Source organism: Plectropomus leopardus, chromosome 15 (genome assembly GCF_008729295.1).
Source record: "Plectropomus leopardus isolate mb chromosome 15, YSFRI_Pleo_2.0, whole genome shotgun sequence".
Lineage (NCBI taxonomy): Eukaryota > Metazoa > Chordata > Actinopteri > Perciformes > Serranidae > Plectropomus > Plectropomus leopardus.
In genome coordinates, this window is record NC_056477.1 from 23657448 (window position 1) to 23676502 (window position 19055).

Below are 19055 nucleotides of genomic sequence, written 5' to 3' on the forward strand. Positions count from 1 at the left end.
TTTGCTATAGAATATATTCACTACTTTACCTTGCCATCAGACAGTCTTTTTGACAGGGAATAGAAGCTGTTATATAAAAGCCACCAGATGCCATTGACGAAAATGGTAATTTTACTTAGCAGAACACTGGAGTTGTTGGTGTTAACTGGTAAGTGTGTAAGGTAAAATTGGACAAAATATTAAAAATACAGATCAATGTAAAATTGAAATTCTTAATCCCCTTTGAAACTCTCTACACGAGGGATCTCAAGATCTTATTTTAGTTTATGTTGTACTTAAACTACCACAAAATTGTTGCCATATAGTTAACTTGAAGCCTTTGGCTCAACAAATCTGGGGCAGAGGGGCAAAAGCCTGCTATAACCTGTTGGTAATCCAATGGTGGCTTTAGTAATATTTTTTTCATAATATGGCAACACAAGTTTTAATTATAAATAACTAATAATTGGTCTAAAAAGTAAATTATTCATTAAGAATTATTACATAATCTTTTACAGGGTGCCTCATTAGAAAGTGGTCACTTCTTAAGACAGTAGCTCCATAATCATATTTAATTGAATTTAAGACAATGCAACAATATTGATTTTTTTTTTTTTTATATATATAAAATAATACAATTATTCATTAGAAGGAGAGAGGCAATTGAGAATGTCTGAATGTTATAAAAAATAATGAGTTATGACAAATGCTTTAAACATTAATGAATATGAGCGGGGGTGGGGGGATCATTACCTGATATCAGGTTAATTAGCCTGTCTGCGGTTTGGTCGCAGCAGATTAGCAGCAGTGGTTCCTCAGCTGGAGCAGCAGTCGACAGATAACAGCTGTGCAGAGTTCAGCCGCCTCGGGACAAGCACGGACACAGAGCCGAGAGCAGCACAAGTGAACTCACTGAGGAGCTGAAAGTCGAGGCGGGGCGAAAACTGGTCGACAGTAAACCTCTCTCTGCCTCCTTGTCTCTCTGTCTGTCTTTCTGTGTGCTCTCTGTCTCAAACATTCTCGCCAACATGCCTCAAGCATGACAATAAACTGGTTTAGCTGGGTGACGGGGGAAAAAAAAACCATGTAACAGAAAACTTTCGACGAGTCCCACCTGGACGACGAGCACGGCGCAGTTGTGAAGGAAAACATGGTAAAGAAGGCAACATGAGGGGCTTGAAGTTCAACATGGAAGTTTGACGACTAAATAACTGGGGTAAGTTCACCGAGGACTACATATACGGTGTCATATGGATAATTACGGATGTAGCTCGCGCTTATTGACTTACGCTACGTTGTTTACGCTACCTGCCTTTTTTGACGTTTTCTGACATGTCACGTTGGTTTCATTGGGGGAAACATTTGTAGATAAAGTCTCAAGTGGTTTTTCAACTCTTGAAGTCTCCAACATTTGGTTAACATGTAAATTCCTCTCTTAACTTTGTGTTGTCAGGCTTTTTTTGTGTGTTCTTTTGTTTGTGCTGTGATGTTTCCCCTCGCCACTTCTCATATATGTGGCTTTAACGTTACACGAATTTGCAAATGGAGACTTGGGCTTTTGGCCAGAGGGAGGAGCCACACCCATAACCCATCTATCCTGTGGTTTAGATTCCTCCTTCCCTCATTCATTGTGCTGTCTCTGGTATAGTATTATCACATATAATATATTGTATCCCTGTGGTAAGGGCTGCATGTCTTGTGTGGAAGCTTCAGATCTGAGCACATTGAATGAGGTCGTTGTGATAAAGTTTGCTGTTTGAGTGCAATAGTGAGAATAAGCTTCATGATGTCGGTAAGATTTTTTTTTATTCTGATTTTAATAAACATAACCATAGGGGAAATGGGTGCAAAAGCACATATGAAAAAGACAAAATGATGCTCCATCCAACAAACCACAGTTCTACATCTGACACTTAAAGCCTGCAGTAGTGGAAAAAGTTATCATATTTTACCAAAATAAAAGTAACAATAGGCTACTGATGTGCATAGTATTCTGTTATAAGTAAAAGTCATGCATTCTAAATCTCGCTTATGTAAAAGTACAACTTAGAGAACCAAAGGTAAAAGTACGCATTAGGCAGAATTACCCATTTCAGAATAATGCACAAATTATTTTTGTTGCATTAAATTGTTCATCTCTTTCATTTTGCAGCTATTATAGGCTACTGCTGGGTAACTGTAATCAAATATTACAATTTATTAGTAGATTTATAGTTTATATTAATCTAAATCTGCAAAGCTGTAACAGAAGTTATCAGATAAATGTACTGGAGTACAAAATGTTTGTCTCCAAAATGTAGTGGAGTAGAACTGTAAAATAGCATAAAATGAAAATACTCGTACTAAACTACATTATTGAGTAAACTGAAAAACAAAACTACAGTAAACATTCATATAGACAGCTGAATGTAAAATGTAACATGACAATAAAATGTGATCATCTCAAGAATATTTCCCTAGAGAGACAATACATGATATGAAATGATTATTTTCTCTATTAACTGATCGTGTGGTCCAAAAATGTTGAAAAATGTGGACAAGGTCCCAGAGCATAAAAGACATGATAACCTAAAAAAAATCATATGGAACCAGACAAATTTACGTATTTTTGCTTGAGAAAGTATTCTCAACAGTTAACTAATCATGATCATGATGTCAAAATTGTTGCAGATCATTTTTCGATCAATTATTTCAGCTCTAATTCAGTAAATATTCAGAGCTATCTATCTGTAATTTTGTGATATCGTGTGAAACTGAAACAAAAGTACAATGTGGAAGTGATTCATACTTCACACAGTGAATAAGTTCCTCACATGACTTTTTCCTCTCTGTAGACAGTATGGCACGTCGCTCTCAGTGTTCCTCTGCTGGGGATAACCCCCTGGACCCCAACTACCTCCCCCCTCACTATCGGGAAGAGTACCGCTTGGCTGTTGACGCACTGATCGAGGAGGACTTGGAGGGATACTATCAATTTCTCCAAAAAGCAGATGTGGTGGACTTCCTGTCCACACCTGAGATTCAGTATATTCAGAGCTCTGTTCAGGTCCCTCAGCAGAGCAGCTTCCCTGAACAACATTTTCTGGAGATCGGGGGAGATGGCTCCTCAGACACTTACTGGCCAATTCACTCCGACCTGGACGCCCCAGGGTTGGACCTCGGCTGGCCTCAGCTGCATCACTTCATTGGACCCACAGAGGTCACCACTCTGGTCAACCCACCTGAGCCCGACATGCCGAGTATCAAGGAGCAGGCGAGACGACTTATCAAGAATGCTCGGCAGGTAAATCTTTTACATTTTTCATGGAAGGAGTCTTCATGCGAAACTTTCCGGTAAAGTATCATTCACCTGAGTAAATAATTTTCAACTTGGTCTTGTTTGTGGCTTTTGTCTCCTTAGGTTGTTGCTATAGTGATGGATATGTTTACCGATGTTGACATGTTTGCGGATATTCTCGATGCTGCCATGAGGAATGTTGCCGTCTACATCCTTCTAGACGAGCAAAATGCACATCACTTTGTCAACATGGTGTCCAACTGCAGAGTCAATCTACACAACATTCAAGTGAGTAGGCCCACATAGACCTTAAAAAGCACAGAAAAGGTTGCTCAATTTTGGGAAAAAGGTTCGAACATTAAGCTAGACAGACCTGCTTTATTGATCCCAAATTGGGAAATAGTTACATTACAGTAGCAGGTTATTTAGACGCGAGAGCAGTAAAAACACAAAAAATACACATATCACACTAGAAGAGAGAAATATATGTCAATAGAAAATAAACCTTAGCATACTCTATAGATAAGACATATAAATAGAATGTACAACATAACAATATATCATAATACATGGAAAGTATACTTTAATACAGATACTGAAATAAGTACTGTGTGTGTATCTAAAGTTTTAAAGAGCTAGTCTTTGTCACAATGGAGCTAAAAAAAACTATAAACAAAATATTATTGAGGAAAAATTCCACAGTGGATGTCATGTTCTCCTTTTCAGTAATTCCGATGAATCCTGCAGTTTACTTGAGTCACAGCTGTAGTGCTGTAATACACACTGGAGCACCAAATGTGTATTAGTCTGCAGCTAAAAACAGTCACAATAAATGAACTGTTTACTCCTGATTGAATTACATTACATTACATTTACTAGACAGAGTTGGAAAGTCATAAAATATCGAGTCATGGGATAAGTTGGCAAAAATATAGAAGACTTGCTCGGCTTATCCTTAAACGGCCTTTCTCCGACCATATTAGCAGAACTCGTGAAGAAAAGCAGAAGTACAGTAGGTACACAAACGCTGTTGCTAGAGGTGACTGCATTGTACAAACACAGAAAACTTATCAACCTTTTTTTCCAAACATCACGTGGCTGGCATGCACTTCCAACTGACTTGAGAAAACTATTAATATAAATGCAAACTATACTGTTAGTATGATTGTGCAATATAAATAATATATGTTAGATATCATGAGTACAATTTTTAGGCCTAGGCTCCCTGTGGGTTTTTTTTTCTTGTGTTGCTCTGTGAAGCTGTATGTTACATGTTCGTTTTGCTTGTAGCATTATGCTCTAATTTCCTTTATAACATTTTTTTCCCTAACATTTTTATTTTCATGTCCCTCTTCAGATGAAATTTAGTAAACATAGACCCTTTTCCCACATGTGAAAATAATAGTAACTGCATATTACTGTAAAAGGGAATGCAGATATATTCTACCTCTGCTTTGGAAGTGATTTTGAAAGCAATGCTGCCACCTAGCTTGGAGTGCAATTAAAACATAAACACCACCGTATATAAATTGTTTTGATAATTTGATGTGTGTCTTGCAGCTTTTACGTGTGAGAACAGTGTCTGGCATCACGTATCAATGCCGCTCGGGGAAATCCTTCAAAGGTCAGATGATGGATCGCTTCTTGTTGACAGACTGCAGGGCTGTGCTGAGTGGAAACTACAGGTGAAAAAAATTAAAGTTTCCACAGAACTTCATAATTCTACAATTCAACCACGCAAAGATTTAAGTGATAAATATAAGTGATTTTTTTAATATATTGAGGTTTTTTTTTCATCAAAAATATGCCACAAATTAAGTGCGTCTACTAATTCCTACTTACTGTCATCACTTTGTCCAGCTTCATGTGGTCTTTTGAGAAGCTCCACCGCTGTATGGCACACCTTTTCCTTGGACAGCTTGTATCGACTTTCGATGAGGAGTTTCGGATTCTGTTTGCTCAGTCTCAACCGCTGGTGATTGAAACTGTCGCTCCAATGGAAGAGTTTAGCCTTGTTCAAAAGAGGCAATATCCAAGTGAAAGAACAATGTATAGGGACCCAAAGAAATTTCAGTCACTGGACACTGCTCATCCAGATGATTGGCCAAGACATTCCTACAATGAACGCACGGATATGGATTGGAGAATGATGCCTCTTAAAAAGCAGGAATCCTTGCACGGTCCTGCTGATATGTACGGCAAACATACATCTCAGCAATCTCGCATGGATCCTTCTTTTGATCAGGGCCCCTCCAGGATGCCCATGATGGAAAATCTTGCCTTCAAACGTCACAGTTATGCTGAAGGCACTCATGGTAGATTTTCTTACCCATTCTTGCAACAACAGGGAATGCCAGAGCCTGAGAACCAGGGAAGGCATTTCCACAGGGGACAGCTGCCCTATCCAGGACCCGGACCAGGAAAAGAAGCAGATTACAGTGCCTATGACAAGTTCTGGAACCAAGACTTTCATCCATCAGATCAGTACTCTGACCCTGGTTTCCCACAAGAGATGGAACCGCCTGATAACTTTGACCCTGTGCTAAACTATTTATCATCCACCAGAGTTGGAGAGTTTGACCAGAGCTCAGAGAAATTGCCACCCGCAGCAGATTTACCATTTGGTTCACCTCACACTAGAAGATTGAGTTTGGGCAATCCAACTGATCAAAAGCAGTTAATTCCAGAGCCAAACACAGACCGCAAAGATCCCATGGTGAAACGGGGCCTAAGAAACTGGAGGATTAGCTCATACCTCAGTGCATATGATAATCCAGGGGACGAAGGCCTGCCATCGGCACCGATTAATGCACCAGAACCTTTTGAAGAGCCCTCCAACATCACACAGCAAACACCAGGGATAGACTTACCAGCCACTAAAATCCCCAATGTCAGAGAGTTTAAGGTTCCTGCAGTACCCAGGGCAAGTCAGATGCCAAGTTATGCCAAAATCACTGCACGAGAACAGCCCAAGAAATTGCATGATGAACCAACTGCAGCAGCAGCAGAGACCAAAATAACACCAACGCCTTCAGATTCATCATCCACACCTGAAGTGGAGAAGATAGAGGAGGCAGAGCAAAAGGAAACAAAAATTGTTGGTCTTCGAAGGGAAGAGTCGTTCCGTCGTAAATACAATGCAGCAGTACCGAGGAGCTCTAGGTTAAGATCCTCTCTCATATTCAGCTCTATGGAGCAGCAGAATACCGCACAAGATGCCAAAATGGCTTCAGGCCAACTGGATGAGGAAAGTGACAAAAATGAGGCAGAGCAGACAAAACTACCGTTTGTTTCTCCGGTTTTGGGACAAAGGAGGTCAACTCCGAGAGAACCCTTTGAATGGAGCCGTTATATAAAGTCAGCCACCTTTGATAACGCTTCCTCAGACCCATCCAAACCAGATGATGGAAACAGTAAACCAGATGATAAAGATTCACCAAAGGACGAAAATTCAAAGAATCTCTCAGAGGTACAAGAATCATCAAAACCACCAAATGTCGAGCAAGGAAATTCTTCTTCATCAGTGCCCCGATTGAAGGCTTTTGAAGCTGAGCTGGTTAAAACCGATCAACCAATCCAGCCATCCAAGTCTTTGCTCACCACTCCAGCCTATGTAGATATGAATGATCCTGATAAGAGGCTCATGTTTTTCAAAGAACTGGCAGCAAAACGCAAGGCTGCAGAAGCTGAAAAGGGCAAAGATAAGGCTCAGATGAAACCAACAACTGAGCTAGAAAAAGATACTACTGTTAAAAAGAAGGAACCAAAAGAAATCTCAGAAAAGAGGGCTGATACTTCAACACCTGAGGGTTCATTAGGGAAAAAGGCTGCTGCAGAGGATGCAGAGAAAACAGTATCCACAGAAGCATGCAAGTCAGTCAGTCTGTCTTCAGATCTGAATGATAAATCTGATAAGCATGATAGTCAGGTTAAGACTGAACCCAAAAGCTGTAAACAAGAACAAACCAGAGTTTCAGTCAGTTCAAAGAAGATCGAGTTGAATACCAGCCAATCAGCAACAACTTTGCCTGTTTCTGCAGAAAATGAAGCACATAAGAGCAGCCCATCGGAAGAGCCAAAGCTGTCGAATCCTGCTGTAAAACCGAGGAGCCTCAGTCAGCCACCTACACCAACAGGTGCTACTCCTGGTACACCAACAAATGCTACTCCTGCTAGTGTTCCTTCTCTTGCACAAGGTAATGATGGAGGTGAAAGCCCATGCCTTAATTCTACCTCAGAGGAGTCTAGTTCACTCACCCCCAGTTCAGTGGAGTTACCACCATCTGCTAAATCTGCTGCATTGGATTCTAACACCCAGAATCCTGAATCAGTTCAGTTAGAAACTAGCATCTCATCTCCTCCACTGCTATCCGAACAACACACTGGATCAGAATTAAGTTCTTCTAACCCATCAGACCAAAGCCCTTCCTCTGATCACACTCTGCCAGAATCTGGTCCACAGATCTGTCCAGGTCCTGCACCCACTCCAGCAGAGACCACATCCTCTCATGATACCCAAGCAAACTCGAGCTCAGCCTTAACTTCAAGCAAAATGTCCCCAAATGGACAGGAATCTGTCAGCTCCTCAACACCAGAATCCTCCCAACTGACATCATCCAAGACCCTTTCAGTAGACGACGCTGCACATGTGGAATCTGATCATTCTTCTGATGCATGTGCTGCTGGTTCAGAGCCAAACACATCCTCATTAGAGTTCACTACAAAGACGATGTCTGAGGAATCTTGTGCTCCTACACCTTCAGAAAAAGATGTACCTGGATCAGAAAACAACTCAAAGGCTGTTGGAGAGGATTCTGAGGTTTCTGGATCATCAAAGGATGTCAAAGCTCAAGCTGATAGCACCTCTCCTAGTCTTAGCACTTCATCACCTGAATCAGGTTTACCTAATGTATCTGATCTAGAGATTAAATCCAAATCTGATCAAAATGAGACTGTTACTCCAACCCCCTCTGAAGCAGACATTCCAGCAGAAACAAGCTCTCCAATTCATCCGGACTTAACTCCTAATGCTTCCCAGTCAATACAAGTGACCCCTCCCTCTGAACTTAACCTGAAAGAATCTGTCACTCCCTCTCCTGCTGAAACAGTATCATGCTCTTCTCCTCTAACTAAATCACTTGGATCGGTTTTGTCCCCAGAGGCTGAACAAACATTGTCTGCATTGTGCAGTCCTCCAGATACCAAGTCTCCTCAAAAGCATATTGCAGCAGACTCAAACGAAACAGAAACATCTCACCCAACTGAGTTAACCCCAAAAGTCTCAACAGAACCTGATCTGCCATGCAAAACATCTGATTCTGTGATTTCTGAAACCTGTACTTCAGAGCCACCTGCACCTGCTGAAACTGCATCATGTTCCTCTCCTCCAACTAAGTCAGTTGGACCTGTTTTGTCCCCTGAAGCTGAAAAAACATTGTCTGCATCACACAGTCCTCCAGATGCTTTACCTAAGCAGACTGTAACCGACTCAAATGAAACTCCAAAGCTCTCATCAACAGAAACATCCAACCCAACTGTGCCTACCTCAAAAGTGCCAACAGAGCCTGATCCACCAAGCACAACACCTGAATCTGTGACTCCTGAAACCCAACCTTCAGAGCCCCTCGTACCTGCTGAAAACAGTAACGTGGACAGTCAGAATGAAGTAAACAAAGAGTCTAAAATGCCTGATCCCAGTGAGAATGAAACTGTTGATACCAAGGCGACAAATGAGGTTAATAAAGCTGCTACAAAGGAATCAGTCTGCAATGAGAAAACAAATGACCAAGTAAAGGAAAATAACTGTACCGAATCGCCAGAAATCACATCAGATGAAGTCATTCCTCTGTCACCACAGTCCAAGCAGCAAAAATCAAGCCAGTCTCGCTACCAATCATCAACAGCCAACGTGCTCTCAAGCAGCAACCTCAGAGACGATACCAAGCTGCTCCTAGAGCAAATCTCAGCTAATAACCAAAGCAGGAACGAAGCTGCCAAAGAGTCTCCTGTCACAGATGACGAGAAAGAGGACAAAGCTGACAAAAATGCCAAAAGGGAGAAAGAAAGAGGGATCACAGCTCTTACCAGAGGGCAGCAGAAGCCAGCTCAAGAACGTGAGAAGCTGCTGGAGAAGATTCAGAGCATGAGGAAGGAGAGGAAAGTTTACAGCCGATTTGAGGTGAGAACACATTTACACCATTGTTACTATAAGCTATTCAAATGCACTTTGTGTTGCCTGCGTTGTAACTCATATTGTGTCTCCATTACTTTCACAGATGGCACCTTAAATGGGAGCCAAAGCAAGTTGAAAGGAGAAACGGCACATTGTTTTGTGTGTGTAGGAAGAAGAAAAGGCAAGTAAGAAGCTAGCGCGCTGTAGCTCACCTGGCAGAGCATGCGTAATCTAAGTCTGACTCCTTATGGCAGCAGATTGTAGCCCTCTACTGTCATCCACCCCCACTCTCTTACTGTCTTTCCTTGTCTGTATTATCCAATAAAGGCAAAAAGACACAAACAAAAAAAAAAAAAGCTGAAAGGATGACCAGGACATATTCTCACCAAAGATTCAAAGATATTTATTTCAGGGGCAGAGCGGGTGGGGTGGCCTTTGAGCTTTGGCTCTAAATGTTTTTTTAAAAGCACAGAATCTTTTAGGCTCTTAAAATACCTTAGCCTTTGTGTCAGTCACATAATATTATATGCCCATGTTGTTTATCCTACTATGCTGTTCCTTAAATAAATCTAGTGATTTGGCATTGTTAGGGATCATTGATTTGCAGTTAGAGCAACTCAGATTATTATGGCATGGATTCAAAGTGTTTACCCCTAAATTCTGCCCTGGCTGTGTTAGGCAACTTGAAAATAATAAGATTTGAGAATTTTTAAAAAATCTTTTTAGGTGGCAGGAGTGAAAAGTAGTCCTCGTCATTATTTGTTGTTTCATGTTATGGTTTCAGAATAAGTTGTAGAACAATTAGATACAAAGTTAGATTACAATTTTGTATCTAATTGTTACAATTGGATAAAAATTAGGATGCAGGCTCTACAGGATGATTCATTTCCTTGGCAAGTGTCATGTTTTTCTCAAATTATGTACAGATTTTCAGACATGCTGTCATATTAAATGGCTTGAAAAGTGGTACATGTAGCTGCTGTAAATGGGGGAAAAATTCTTTAGGGGAGCATACCCCAATGAAGCCCAAATTTTTATACCCTGTTTAATAGAAATTATTTTTTTTCTCTACTTATCCACATACAAGGCATATTATGTGAAGAAGAAGTGGTGGCACTAAATTTTTAAGTCTAAAACTATTATTAATATGAATAAATATCTTAATTACATGTACTCACATACAAGAAAGGACTTCTTCCTGTGGGTGAATCACCAAGTTGCTACCAGTGTGAAAGGCAGATGGACTGAGACTACGTGTGTGATCAAATACGTTTTTACTGACTGCATGGGTAAAGTGCAATGTTTGTGCAGGTTGTCTCTGTGATGCAGTCTGTTCTTGCCATTTTGACAGCCATGATTAATTGTATCTGGTTTTAAGACAAAATGTGACGTAGAAGATAGTCTAAAGTAGTCGGAGTTTGTACAACTGTAATATACTGTAGCTCATATTTTAGTTTTTCACAATCATGTTAATCAAAGATGTTGATAATCAAATGTGTCTTTGAAACAAGTGGATATATTTATTTATATCCATGCAGTGCTTTTGTTGTTCTGGTGTAAATAAATGTAGCTTTAAATCTTTGTTATCTGAATCAAACATGGAATTGAAAAATTATGAACAAACCTGAAATTGAAACAGAATTGCAGCTCACAGTAAACATAGTGTATTTTCAGTATGAATGCGCAGATCATTGCACACTGTATGCAGTGGGTTTTTTTTTTGTTTGTTTGTTTGTTTGTTTATTTCTTTTGTCTATCAAACATTATCCAGTAGGAGTCTTTGCGGTTCAGTTTTCCAAGCTGCATGCCTTAAAGGGTCAGTTCACTCCAGTTACCTGAATCATCCAAATTATGTTTACTTTGATTTGGGAAACAAACAAATGTAAAGAAAGATTTGTTGCTTTTTCAGTGTTAAATTTTTGGGTCATAGGAAGCTGGAGCTACCTGTATAGTGACGTTCCACCCGGGGAAAGTGACTAATTTTGAGGTTATGTTTGTAATTTTCTGAACTGACCCTTGAACTGTCTTTAAAAATGTGGTTTGTTCAATTAAAACTTGTCACACCTGTACACCGAAACAAGAAACTACAAAACTGCAAAAAATAATAATAATTACACAACAGTATGTAGAATTGTGCTCTGAAAGTTACTCTTTTCATAATGGATTTATGAAAACTTTCCATTTGTAAATAAAAATTCTTATGTTATTCTGACGTCTTTGTGCCTGATATTTTCAGTTGATTAGACAAAATTTAGTGATTTATACGCATGTTTATTATGTTAAGGCCTTTTTCAAAGCAGACAACTTGACTTGTCATAACAGGGAAAGCACATGCAAAAAATAACTGTAACAATGGCGCCGTTCTTCTAAACCAGTAAGTCATGATGGTGTGAAGTGAATCAGTTTCAGTTCAGTTTATAAATACTAAGGTTTTGGCAAAAATACACATGTTTGGTAAGTACTGAGCATAAAACCGGATCAATATTGATAGAGCACTCTTTAGGGTACTCAAAGACACTTTACCTAAGTTATAAAAGATAACAAAATAGAATACACTAAGATACACACTCAAATAGGCGCAACATTACACACATTAAAAGCTGTTTAATGTTAAAATACAACACAGCGTGATTTGTACTCAAATGATCATTTTATGGGTGAAGTGTTCCTTAAAACATCTGCAGAAATACGACATCAGTGATATCCTCAATGATTTTTGGTCGATGGTCCAAAGTGAATTACCCCTCTTTAGTTTAATAATCTATGATACAACACATGTGACCAACTTAGACTTTAATACTTTACTGCCATTTTACACATACACAGATGAGGTAACAAGTTTGATTGCTTCCCAAGATGTTATAATCTTGGGAAAAAATGTTATGTTTTTATCAACCCTGTCAAACCCTATGAATCCCAAATCTTCATGAGGAATCCCTTATGAATCCCATGAGCGTCTCGCCACAATGGCCTCTCCTCTAGCACCACCCTCAGGCCAAGATTATTGGTTTCTGCCCATGGATGTATTATAGTGAAATCTGCCACCAGGCGAATCCCTGAACACACTCATACTCGTCAGAGCACAAAATCAAAAGTCAAATGTTACTTTTTTTTTTTTTGTCTTTCTGGAAAATTTTGTCATTTTACATCTGTCAAACAGATATTTCTACATGATCTGATTGACATTACAAGAGACTTGATGTGACAGAGGAGTTTGTTTAATTCTTTAAAAAATTGCCAACAAAAATGTGTGCTCATTGACAATGAGGTCAAAGGTCAATGATAACTGCTGGAATTTAGTGTTGCTTAAGGACACGTTGGGATTTCGGGGCACATTATGACAACACAGAATCTAATCAGGGTCTCCAGCAGCTAAAGAGTTTCCCAAACTATTGGCACATTTTAGTCTTATCTATCCTGTGAATATTAGTTTCAGTTAATAGTGCTGATTCAGTTATTTAACTTATTTTCTTATGTAGCTTGGCGGTGCTTCTCTTACAAAACACTGTGTACCCAATTGGTGAATTGGCAGCCAGTCACATGCTACAGTATGTCAGTTATGAAAGAGGGACTCCTATGCTTCATGTGAAACAGTGGGCCTCTTGTCTTTGCTCCTTGCAAACGTCTTGATAAGCTCACGCTGAATTACACTAATCTTTAAAGAACGCTCACTGCCTGAAGTACCTCACGTTTGAAGGGAACACTTTGCAAAGTAGTTTTTGCCAGTGTTTCATTTATTTCTGCTGTTGGTCTGGGATCAGTTTAATCTCACATTAGAATGGCATCAGTCCTGAGGATAGTGTACCACATCGCAGCATTCAGCTGGTACGCTTTTGTTGTGAAGAGTCTCGCTGATAAAGATGGAGAGGAGCTACCAGCAGGAATCTTTGTTTATGGCGGACCTTGGAAATACCTCACTTTTTTGAATTTGGTGAGTATGTTACCCATATTAGCTCATGAGAACAGTAGTGATGCATTATTGTAGAATTGCAGATTTTGATTAATAAAAAGGATAATTGAAAACAATACTGTTGCTTTCTAATATATGTTTCAGTTATTACAAATGTTATTCTTTGGACTGGCGGCACTTAATGATCTACAACCTGGGAAAAAGTCAGAGAGCACTCTGAACAGATGTAAAGACCTTCTCTTCTGTGTCTTTGCCTTCCCCGTGGGCATGGTGAGAAACACTATTTTGATAATCAAACATTTTCTTTATCGGAAACTCAGAATTGTGCTACACATTAACTCTGTGTTTTGTTTCCTTTAGTTTGTTGTTCTTCTTTTCTGGACGATCTTTGCCTATGACCGAGAATTAGTCTACCCGGCAACTATTGACACCTTCTTCCCCCCCTGGATAAACCACGCTATGGTCTGTAAATATGTGTTTTCCACAGCTGTATGCCAAACATTCAAATAATCTTGACTGTCCTGTCTGAAACCATCACCCATAATGAGTTGTTCCCACCGTGTTTTCTCAGCACTCATTGGTTCTTCCTGTTTTACTTGGAGAGGTGCTGGTGCAGCCTCACAGCTACCCACAGACGAAACATGCGCTGGCAGCATTAGGAGGCGTGGGCTTGGCTTACTTATTTTGGTAAGTGCTGAGTCAGCATATACAGTACAGCAGAAACATGAGGAAACATTTAATAGGCATGTGGTTAACACACAAATATCACAGCATTTTGAAACAATGACGTCCTTGATTTAGCATTCATGTGACAGAATCTTTCATAGCTTATAGTTCATTGTTTTGCAAGTCACAATTCAGTCTCAAGTCTTTGCACTGAAGTTCCAAGTCAAATCCCAGTCAAGACCAAGTCGAAAGTAAAGCCCTAAGCCTTGAAATTTGAGTCCCGAACAAGTCATAATGCACGCTTTATCACATAAAATGCCATTTTAACAACAGAGGAATGAGATTTAATATGATTTAATTTATCATTCTTTCTATTCTCTCTTCTAACCTAAGTATTTTATATACTGCAATTTTATGTATTTATTTAATTTTGATTTAATTTATTTAATTTTATTTATTTATTTATCTATTTATTACGGGATAGTTTTTGTCTCCAAAGGACATTGTCTTTTGTATCATTTTTCTCCATCTGGCACTCGGTAACATAATGTTAGTTTTTCATGGTTTTGGTCTTGTTCAAACCACGTTGATCAACTGGACAAATACAGGGGAAATATGCACACTTTCAAAAATTCATACATGTTATTTCTATGGTCTAAGACAGTCCAAAAATTATTAGTTAAAAGGAGCAACTCTTCCCAAATCCAAAGGAGTCCTAAAACTCAAACTCATGTTGTCAGGCGTTTCCCTTAAAGCATTGACTTGCTGGGAATGAACAGCGTTAATGTCAGTTGATTCAGGAAATGGAGGTAAATGAATTGATTTGTAGCACACTTTTATATTAAAATTATTTTTTCATCTTTGGACTTGGGGGAAAGTATTAATTATTTCTAAGTTTTAAGGCTCAAATTCAAGAAAAGTCACAAGTCATTGGTGTTGAAGTCCAAGTCGGGTTTAAAGTCTTCTTTGATTTTGTCAAGTTCAGTCTAAAGTCAGCAAATTTGTGCCTCGAGTCTGACTCCAGTCCAAGTCATGTGATTTGAGCCCACACCTCTCACTTAATGTGTCTGGTACAACTAGTCTGGACTGGTCTAGTGCAACAGCGTTATTTCACAATGCAAACAGGTTGAAGGGTAAAATTCTTCTTTGAGCCTTCAAATGTTGGCTCACATACCACAATAACACTTACAGATCCTTGTGTGTTTGATGCTTCACACCATACATATACTGTTAGTTGTGGCTAAGATTTTTTGTTATGCTGACTGTTTTACTGTTATAATCTTACATAAGTGTCCTCATTTTTTTTTTTTTGCTATGTGCCAGTGAATATTTGCACAAGAAATACGAGTTCTTTGAGACAAGACAGTACAAGATGTTTTGATAGATACAGTGATACTGTGTCTTTTTCTCGGTCTCTCTCTAAACGTGTTCTGCAGGATTATATGGGTGTACTTGTCGGTTGGGATTTGGGTGTATCCCCTTCTTGCGCACTTCAGCACTGCTGGTCTGATGGGCTTCTTCTTTTTCAACATGACGGTGGTGACATCGCTGTACATGCTGGGGGACAAGCTGAACAGCCACGTCTGGAGTAAGCTGCATTAACACCACAGCTGAAGACAAACGTGCAGTTACATGTTCATTTGAGTCTGTCTAATCTCTTTCTCTTTTGTCTCTTTTACTTTAGGAAAGGACGTGAACAAAATGACAGCAAAAGCGAAATAATTCAGCCTCTCTGCAACATTAAAATGGCCACACTTTAATACTTTAAAGCAAGACTTTGTAACTTTTGAATGAGAATGTAACACATCCTTCCTCTTTAAATTAAATGTTGGATTTCTAAGCAATACAAGGCTCTATTGCTGAAACAAACAAACAAAAAGCACTCAGGGGTTTTGCTGCTACAGCCTTTTGTTGGTCTGGTGTGCACAGAAGTTTATGGTGGCAAATGTTTGCTAAAGTTAGCAAACATTAGGTAAATATTTCTGTATAACACACATCACCCAGTCACTAAAGTGACTATATGGCTGTGCTACTGTCAGCATTTCAGCTAAATACTTAACTACTGTTTAGCAAACAGGAAACTACAGTTTAACATGTAGCTAAAACTCTAGCTAGCATTAGACCATTACTTTTAGCCATAGTTGCATTTGTTAAATAAAAGTTACAGTTTCACTTTAAAAAGGTTAACTTCTCTCTGTGCTAAATCTGTCTACAACTGTTACACTGTGTAATTATATACCTCCGATGTAAATGTTAGCTTAGTTTTAGCTCAACAAAGGAGTATTTAAAGGTCCAGTTTGTAGGATTTAGGGGCATATATTGGCAGAAATGGCAAAAAAATACTTTTAAATATGTTTTCATTAGTTTATAGTCACTCAAAATAAGAATTGTTGTGTTTTTGTTACTTTTGAACGAGCTGTATCTGTATATCTATATACTGAGCAGGTCCTCTTCCATGGAGTCCACCATGCTGTTTCTACTTTAGCCCAAAATGGACAAATCAAACATTAGCTCCAGATAGGGCTAATCTCATTTATCGCGTCCGTCACATTAGTTCTAAATGTTTAGCACATGGGAGAAGTTTCAGTTTTGTTACTGAAGATGCCACTAAATCTGACACACTGAACCTTTAACATTGACACCGGAAACATGCGACATGAACATTAAAAGAAGCCAAGCAAAGCATGTACCACTGACAGCAACAACACCAGTCCTCCTGTTTCTACTTTTTCAGTTTCTACATTTCTTGATGTAAAAAAGGCAAATGTCGAATGTTGATATCAGAGGCTTCTCTCCACAAATCACGCAATCAATAAACGAAGCAGTCAGGATCCAGCATCAAAATGATCACATCCATATAAAGCACCATGGCGAAGGAGAAGTTATTTCCATTTCATGTCATATTTGACATGAATAAACAGCATAATTTTCCATCAATCGTGGAACATCTGGAAGACTTGCGGAAGTCATTGAACTTGGTAATCCAAAACATGATGCCGATGATTTGATGTCATCACACATCCATGGATATATCCAGGGACAGCGCTATGCTGTCCATTCATTTCTGTAGTTGCTGTATTTCTTTTTTTAAAATAAAAAATCAGGCACCACGCAAGTCCCTGTAGCCTTTAAGATGGTGAAGATAGTTTGGGTCCGCATCCACCAATCCAACTGAGAGGATCCTGGCCAGTAACTGCACATCTTCCTCACTCAGATTGTTCTGTCAAAGAGATGAAGATTAAATATATTATCTCAATTATTATCAATAATAAAAGCAGCGAATCCTTGGATTGTTACCCACTTTTTTATTGTTGGTAGATGATTCAGGTGGTTGTAGTTTTGGGGGTTGAATTCCCTGTAGAAGAAAATAATAATGTCAAAAAATCACTCTTTATTTCCTTTTTACTTACGTCCTCTAGCAACTGCAACGCATTTTTTGTATGTTTTACTTTTTAAGTTGATTTATGTCTCATTTGTTATCCAAATTACATTGCAAAACAGAAAATAATGCGCAAGAGTAACACTGTTAAGTTTTACTCACCTCTTTGAGTCCTTTTGAAAAGCACATTATGATGAAGAGAAGGCCAACAACGATCTAAACGTGTTCAAAGAAAAAACTGGTCAATATTACATAGATCACAATCCTCATCAGACAAAAACTTTGATTAGTTAACATGAAAGAAACTAAGAAAATTCATAAAGAGATTTTTACTTACTCCCAGCAAGTACAGCATGTTTATTTCTCCTGGTTCTGTCCTGTTTGTGTGCTGATTTGTAACTCATATGAGTGAAATAAGTTCCTCCTGCTCTAAGACGTCAGTGCATATGTCACGAGGGAAAACCCACGAAGAACCAGCAATACAGGACACACAGCATTTCAAAGAGCACCTGGTCTTATACAACTGAAAGATGTTACCCATGACACAAGTGTTGTTACACAAATGTCTGCGTAAAATGGGCTGTTGTTGTAGACGGAGGTCAGTCATTGCCTTTCAGCGTAAACACAGCCTGAGGTTTAAAATAGTGTCTATTTGTTTGTCACCTGCAGGTAACAATTAAAGAGCTACAACTCACCCTGTGATCCATGATGTCACATTTTAACACAACATTGAGAAACACTTGAAAACAACTAGATACATCACCACCTGTCCATTTCAATTTCATCTACAACTGACGTACTTTGACCGTGTATTGTTTAAAGCAGCGGTATATTGGAGATAAAATATCATGCTCTGTGACATACTATACATCTAAACCCTGAAAAAGAAAGGGAAACATACAACAAATATACTCATCTACAAGTACAACTTTGAAGTACTTGTACTTTACTCGAGAATTTGTGTTCAATTTCACTTCATACTTTTTCCCCACTACATTTAAGAGAGTATTGTACTTTTTTTGCTCCACTTCATTTTTCCTTACTGCTTAATTATTTTGACTTTCCATACAAAATATGATGCATCTATATACTACAACACTTTATTTCAAACTACCAAACAGGACAAAACATATTTTAATTCAGCTCCACCTGGACCTGAAACAATCCAGTAATTATAGATATAATGTCACTTTAACATTCTCTTTGGCCATATTTCAGTATTTCAAGTACTTTTATTTTGACTATATTAAGTACAGTTTTGCTGATATTTTATATTTATTTCCTCAAGATATATTTTTCAGACTTTCACTTGCCATAGATTTTCTTAATTGTTGTATTTCTACACTAATCACCTAGTTTTGTCTATCATCCCCCACCAGAAGAGTCCAAGATGATTTGATTTTTGTCCAGTGGTATTGCTAAAGACATAGTTTACTTTTCTATGAATTCTTTGCTGAGTAGACAGTATAGTTGGTCTTAAATGTGTTTAAAATATCATTATATGATTTTTTGTTTTATTTTTTATTAGGAATAAAAGAAGCGGTGACTGAGTGAGTTTATTTGTATATAAATTCCACAAGAGGGAGCCAAATGATTCATAGACCGCGGTGTCTATTTCTCTGCCACTTAATCAGTTTGACATATATGGTAGGAAAAAGTCAGATAAGGTCTA

The 19055-nt window shown here is 38.7% G+C and overlaps 2 protein-coding genes and 1 long non-coding RNA gene across 3 annotated transcripts; 2 read left to right on the forward strand and 1 right to left on the reverse strand.

Annotated features, from left to right (window-relative positions):
* The first annotated feature begins 871 nt into the window (after window positions 1-871).
* Window positions 872-11636, forward strand: fam83ha (family with sequence similarity 83 member Ha). Its single transcript, XM_042501688.1, has 6 exons — window positions 872-1195; window positions 2814-3262; window positions 3380-3544; window positions 4817-4941; window positions 5117-9434; window positions 9532-11636. Exons 2-6 carry the CDS (start codon window positions 2819-2821, stop codon window positions 9541-9543), a joined length of 5064 nt encoding a protein of 1687 aa, XP_042357622.1. The 5' UTR covers window positions 872-1195; window positions 2814-2818; the 3' UTR covers window positions 9544-11636.
* Window positions 11637-12655: 1019 nt separating this feature from the next.
* Window positions 12656-15758, forward strand: LOC121954302 (androgen-dependent TFPI-regulating protein). The gene is made up of 6 exons (XM_042501692.1): window positions 12656-13359; window positions 13483-13608; window positions 13699-13800; window positions 13910-14025; window positions 15441-15592; window positions 15689-15758. The coding sequence occupies exons 1-6, from the start codon at window positions 13207-13209 to the stop codon at window positions 15724-15726; spliced, it is 687 nt and encodes a 228-aa protein (XP_042357626.1). The 5' UTR covers window positions 12656-13206; the 3' UTR covers window positions 15727-15758.
* On the reverse strand, window positions 15724-17822 carry LOC121954303. Its single transcript, XR_006106562.1, has 4 exons — window positions 17721-17822; window positions 17546-17599; window positions 17306-17359; window positions 15724-17224 (listed from the first exon to the last, which is right to left on the reverse strand). It is a non-coding gene; the product is annotated as an uncharacterized LOC121954303 (long non-coding RNA).
* Window positions 17823-19055: the final 1233 nt, after the last annotated feature.

Coding starts and splice junctions, on each gene's coding strand:
- fam83ha (XM_042501688.1), top strand. CDS start 2,819: ATGGCACGTCGCTCTCAGTGTTCCTCTGCTGGGGATAACCCCCTGGAC. Junction 3,263..3,379: donor TTATCAAGAATGCTCGGCAG/GTAAATCTTTTA, acceptor TTGTCTCCTTAG/GTTGTTGCTATAGTGATGGA. Junction 4,942..5,116: donor GTGCTGAGTGGAAACTACAG/GTGAAAAAAATT, acceptor CACTTTGTCCAG/CTTCATGTGGTCTTTTGAGA.
- LOC121954302 (XM_042501692.1), top strand. CDS start 13,207: ATGGCATCAGTCCTGAGGATAGTGTACCACATCGCAGCATTCAGCTGG. Junction 13,360..13,482: donor ACCTCACTTTTTTGAATTTG/GTGAGTATGTTA, acceptor TATATGTTTCAG/TTATTACAAATGTTATTCTT. Junction 13,801..13,909: donor CCTGGATAAACCACGCTATG/GTCTGTAAATAT, acceptor GTGTTTTCTCAG/CACTCATTGGTTCTTCCTGT.